Source organism: Blastomyces dermatitidis, assembly GCF_000003525.1.
Source record: "Blastomyces dermatitidis ER-3 genomic scaffold supercont1.12, whole genome shotgun sequence".
Classification (NCBI taxonomy): domain Eukaryota; kingdom Fungi; phylum Ascomycota; class Eurotiomycetes; order Onygenales; family Ajellomycetaceae; genus Blastomyces; species Blastomyces dermatitidis.
The window spans coordinates 54558-59976 of NW_025544785.1; the positions used below are offsets into that span (position 1 = coordinate 54558).

The 5419-nt window shown below is 25.1% G+C and overlaps 1 protein-coding gene across 1 annotated transcript; it reads left to right on the forward strand.

Annotated features, from left to right (window-relative positions):
- Nucleotides 1–3586: 3586 nt before the first annotated feature.
- BDCG_17835 (uncharacterized protein) lies at nucleotides 3587–3832 on the forward strand (the record flags this gene model as incomplete). Its single annotated transcript, XM_045426888.1, has 1 exon — nucleotides 3587–3832. One exon carries the CDS (start codon nucleotides 3587–3589, stop codon nucleotides 3830–3832), a length of 246 nt encoding a protein of 81 aa, XP_045282648.1.
- Between the last annotated feature and the right edge of the window lie 1587 nt (nucleotides 3833–5419).

The window sequence follows — 5419 nt, forward strand, 5'->3', positions numbered from 1 at the left end:
TTATTTTTTTCAAGTCATGATCTCATTTTAAAATCTGATATATAGTTACTTTGCATGTTTTTTTGATAGTCAGTCTCAGCAAAATTCATATTAAGAAATGTATAAGATCAGATCAAATGAAATTAAATATAAAATTCATAGTCTCAGCAGTTAGTCTAAAGATTGTATTGATAGATCTATCTATAAGAACATAATATAGTGATGAATTATATAATCTAGTGAGATTGCTAACTGTAACAGCTGTAAGAGTCAATACTCTCTCTTGAGATAATAAGAATTATATATAAAAACACTCAAATTATCAAGATAGTCTGTCAAAACTAAATATAAATATAAAATTAAACATTCTCAACTTTTATATCTGTAAGATCTAGTAAAATCATGAATTATATAAATATCACAGTGTTTAAAGATTTAGTGAGTTCATCTATTACTAGACTGACTGCTGAAATCATGAATTTCATATTTAATCTCATTTGATCTGATCTTATACATTTCTTGGCATGAATTTCACTGAGACTAGCTATTAAAAAAACATGTAAAGTAACTATATATCAGATCTTAAAATGAAATCATGACTTGAAAAAAATAAGAAAGTAATTTCATTTGATTTCATTTAGTCTCATTCTTGATATAAAGTTACTATTTTTAGACATTTTAAGGTTTTTTTTAGACTATTTTTAATTTTTTAAAAAGTAACACTTTTTGATAACACTTAAATAAGATTTAAAGTCATTTAAAGCAATAAAAATAATTTAAATTGAGAAGTGAAAATCATAATCTCATTTAAAAAATGTGATAAGAGTAGACAGTAAGTCTCACTGAGACAGTATGAAACTACTATCTAATGTTAAAAACTGTGTAATGAAAAAACTGTGTAATGAAATCAGTTGAATTGATAATAAGACTATCAAAAAATCTGGTTCTAATCTCAGACACAGTCACACAGTCAGTCTATCTATTACTATCTAAGTAATAAGAATGTATTCTAAATCAATGATTCTCTGATTCAACTGTTAATATAAAAAATGAAAATATATATTAATATGCTTGTTTTGAGTTATAATGACTGTCATCTTTATAAGATCTATAATATTCTTATTATCAGTGAGAATTCATATCAGAGATGTAGTAATAAAGTTAAGCTCAATTATAAGATTCTGAATTTATATTACTTTGTGAACTGTCTTACTAAGAGTCATATATTCAGTTTCATTGAAACTTAGAGATATACAAGATTGTTTTACTGAATATTATAAAATCAGATCATCTGTAAGCTTAAAAACATAGCTGAATATTAATTTTCTATCACTATTTAAGAGATCAGTTCAATCAGAATCTGAGTAGCTGAAAAGTAGATAGAAATTATTGAGAAAATCAGACATAATGAAAAGATCAGTAGAAATGAAAAAATTGATAGAAATGAAAAGATCAGTAGAAACAGATCTCTTATATAAGCTGTATCTGTAGAAAATACTCAGATTCATAATCTCTTTTAAATAATATATAATATATAATAGAGTCTTTCAATATTGAGATATTAAATCAATATTCTGTTAAGTGAGTAATGAGATAGTGTGAGTGATATTAGAATGTGTTTTAACTGCAAGATATTATAAGTAATTTATATTATATTAATATTACTGAATTATGAAATTAGTCTCTTTCTCAGATATAGAGAAATTATTAATACAGAATTCATTCTTTATTGATATTCTGATAATAGCTGTATTATCAAGATAGAAATCTTCAATAAGATATTTAATATATTAATAATATATTAAATTAATTCTCTTATCTGAATAATTAATCTTTATACTTAAATACTTGATTAACTGATGTATATTCTTGACTTTTAACTTCTCACTAAGTATACTTACTAATTAATCAGCATTCTCAGAAACTTCAGATATAATATTAAGATTATTAATATAGATTATTATATAAAGATGATATCTGAATGTATAATATCAGAGTACTGAATCATAGACACTGACTGTAAATTCAAGATTACTTAACAGAGTTATTAAGTAATCATATCAGATCTTCACTGCAGAGTTCAAACTATATAGACTATTCTCAACTATGTAGATAAGTATTTTCAGTGAATCTATCTCAAATTCAGTGAGTTATCTTATATAGATCTTCTTAGTGAGATATTTATACAGATATATTATCACTATATTTACTTAACAGAGTGTTTAACTGTATAGTACTACTATTATAAAAAGAATATAATTAACAGTATCAGTGATAACAGAAGTATAGATCTCTTCTCTAGAATTCTTCTTAAGTTAGTTATTATAAATCACTTAATATAATTTTCTAAGAATATTATCAGAATTAATATTCAGATTTATAAATCTATCTTTTTTAAAAAATACTTAATAGTCTAAAGCAATTAGTTCACTTCTCAGAATATTAGATCTAGAGATTAAACTTCATATATTATATCTCTTCAGATTAGTAATCTTGTATTGAATAAGCTTCTTTTAATAATCCTCTACTCTCTCTGACTGAGATATGATATTCTTGTAAAACTTCAAAAGATTATCTGTAACAGAGCTCAGAGTGTAAGTAGTCAGTGATTTCACAGACTGTAACTATATGAAATTCAGATTATTAATATTAGAAGTATCTTTATCATTAATCAGATAAATATCAGGTTTCAGTTCAATAATATAATTAATAAGTTTCACAGATATAATAACTGATTTTTCAGTGATTAGAAATCTCATATCACTACTGATAATAATCTTATCAGATTCAGAATATCATAGATAATATATTAATATATCACTGAATTCAATGATATGATAGAAATTAGTATATAAAGAAAGCTTATCTATAAGCTGCTAAGATTCATACAAGTGAATAAAAATCTCTGTACTTAATTGATGAAAATACCTCACATTCAGCAGAGTATTTATAAATATATATTAAGAAATCTTATATAAACTTGAAATCACAGAAGTCTCTACAGTAGAGAATTAAAATTTTGAGTTATAAAGAACTATAAATATAAGAGTATTATTAATTATTGTAATCACTATCTCTAGAACATCTGCTCAGAACTTTTTAGAGAGATTATCTTTTAAAAGAGCAGCTCTAATCTGTCTTATAATAGTGTGAATTTCATGTTCAGACATCATTCTGATATGATAAATATAATACTGTTAATTTTCATTTGATATCATATAAATTCATAACTGTGTATATATATGTGAATTGAAAAACATTATTAATATCAGTCTGTAGAAAAGCAGAGACTATATATCTGAGATTACTTATAAATCTGAGTTATAACTTAAAGTATTGAACAGTCTCATTCTTGAACTTTAAAAAATATACTCAATGATAGCAGATTGCATCACAGATAATAAGTATTCAGTATTTAATTCTCTGATAGAACTCTAAGAGATGATCAGAGAGATCTTTCAATGTATATTTATCATTTATGTAAGAGGCCTACGCCGAATAGATCGGTATAATATTATAGGTCTTATATAACAAAGATAAAAACGCTAGAGAAGGAAAGAAAGAGAAAGTGCGAGAATCAGCGATTGAGGTGGATATTTATACACATATGTGGTGGCGTACGCGGTGGAGCTTCGGGGCGGAAGAATATACACACGTTCGTAGCGGCCGAGGATCGGCGATCGAGAATGGCCGAGGATCGGAGCGTACGTGTAATCTGTGGAGTGTAATGATCGGGGTGGCGGCCGAGGATCTGCAATCGAGAATGGCCGAGGATCGGCAATCGAGAATGGCCGAGGATCTGCAATCGAGAATGGCCGAGGATCTGAGCGTACGTGGAATCTGTGGAGTGTAACGGAATAGTCTATATGATTGATCGGGCGCAGCCCGCCACAATTTATAAGATTAATATAAATCTTCTCAATAAGTTGAATAGATTTAGATATTGATGTTTTTAAATAATCTTATATTATATCTGTCTTGACACATTTCTTTTCTTATAAAAGAACTCAGTCTTAGAATCTTTAATTATGACTTCAGTATGAGAATTCTTAATTATAGTAATTATAGTATCAGTATAAATATAACTGAGATCACAGTACTAGTTTAAAAGAGTCTTTAATATTCTTGTATTCTTGAGATCTATATTTAAACTGTAGAATCAATGTTATCAACAGTAGTAGTAGTAGTCACAGAAAGATTAACTTTTCAGTTAAAATTATACTTATATAATATTATAATATACTTGACTGTCTTATTTAGATAATTGAAATTCTCATTAAACTCTTATTTATTAATCTTATATATATTATTCTAACCAGTTTGAACTGTATAAAAAATAACACTGTTCAGAGCTCTGTAAATGAAAAATAAGAGAATAGTGAAAGATAATATAAATCAGAATCTCTGATCTTTAAGCTTTATAAATAAGAGTAGATTAACTGTAATATTAGAAATATAGTGAATATTCTGTAAGTTAATATTATCACTCTTAATCTTTAAAATAACAGTTTTAATCTTCTTAATAAACTCAGTTCTCTCAGTCACAGAATCAACAGAGATATTATTATTAAAAGATTTAATATTTGAAAAAGAATGAAGCTTATCTGTTATATTCAGACTTATAATATATATCTAAATATCAAGATCTAGAGAATGATTTTCTGATAACTATAAAAGAGAAATAGAACTCAATCTTTGTAATTACTGTATTTACTGCTGATTAAGAACTTATTAAGTTATTCTTTTTCTCTTTCTTTTTATCATTCTTCTTTTTCTTTTTATCAAAGTGTAAGATAAAATATTTATTAACAGTATATTCATATCTTCTACAGTGAGTATACTTTTATACAGATATACTTTTATTCTCATCTTTATTCTTATCTTTATTCTTTTTCACAGTTATAGAATCAGTCTGAGACTGCTTTTTCTACTCAGTGATAATCTTCTTAAATATATAATTAATTAGTTACTTTATTAAATTATTAATATTAATATTAATAATGAGTCTCTGATCAGTGAAGAAAAACTTATTTAAATATATCTTAATAAACAGTCTTTAATAATTCTGCAGATTGTTGAGAAAAAGATTATAATATATATTCTCAGTACTCTGACAGAGCTTCTTATAATAAGTAATAAGATAGTGAAAATATCTCTGAAAAGTAAGATAATCATTCTTCTTAACTTATAATTTTATCAATTTCTTAAAGATATTAACTTATTCTTCAATTAGTGATATTGTATATTTAATATTAATCTTATTTTATAGAGTTATAGTATTATCAGTTTTCAAGATTTTAATAATGATTTAAATATTTTTAATAAGACTTGATAATATATATCTATATAGAGATTTAGAACAGATTCTTCACTTCTCAGAGTTAATATAATATATAAAAGAGAATTCTTATTAAGTTCTTAATAGAATGTTAATTTCACT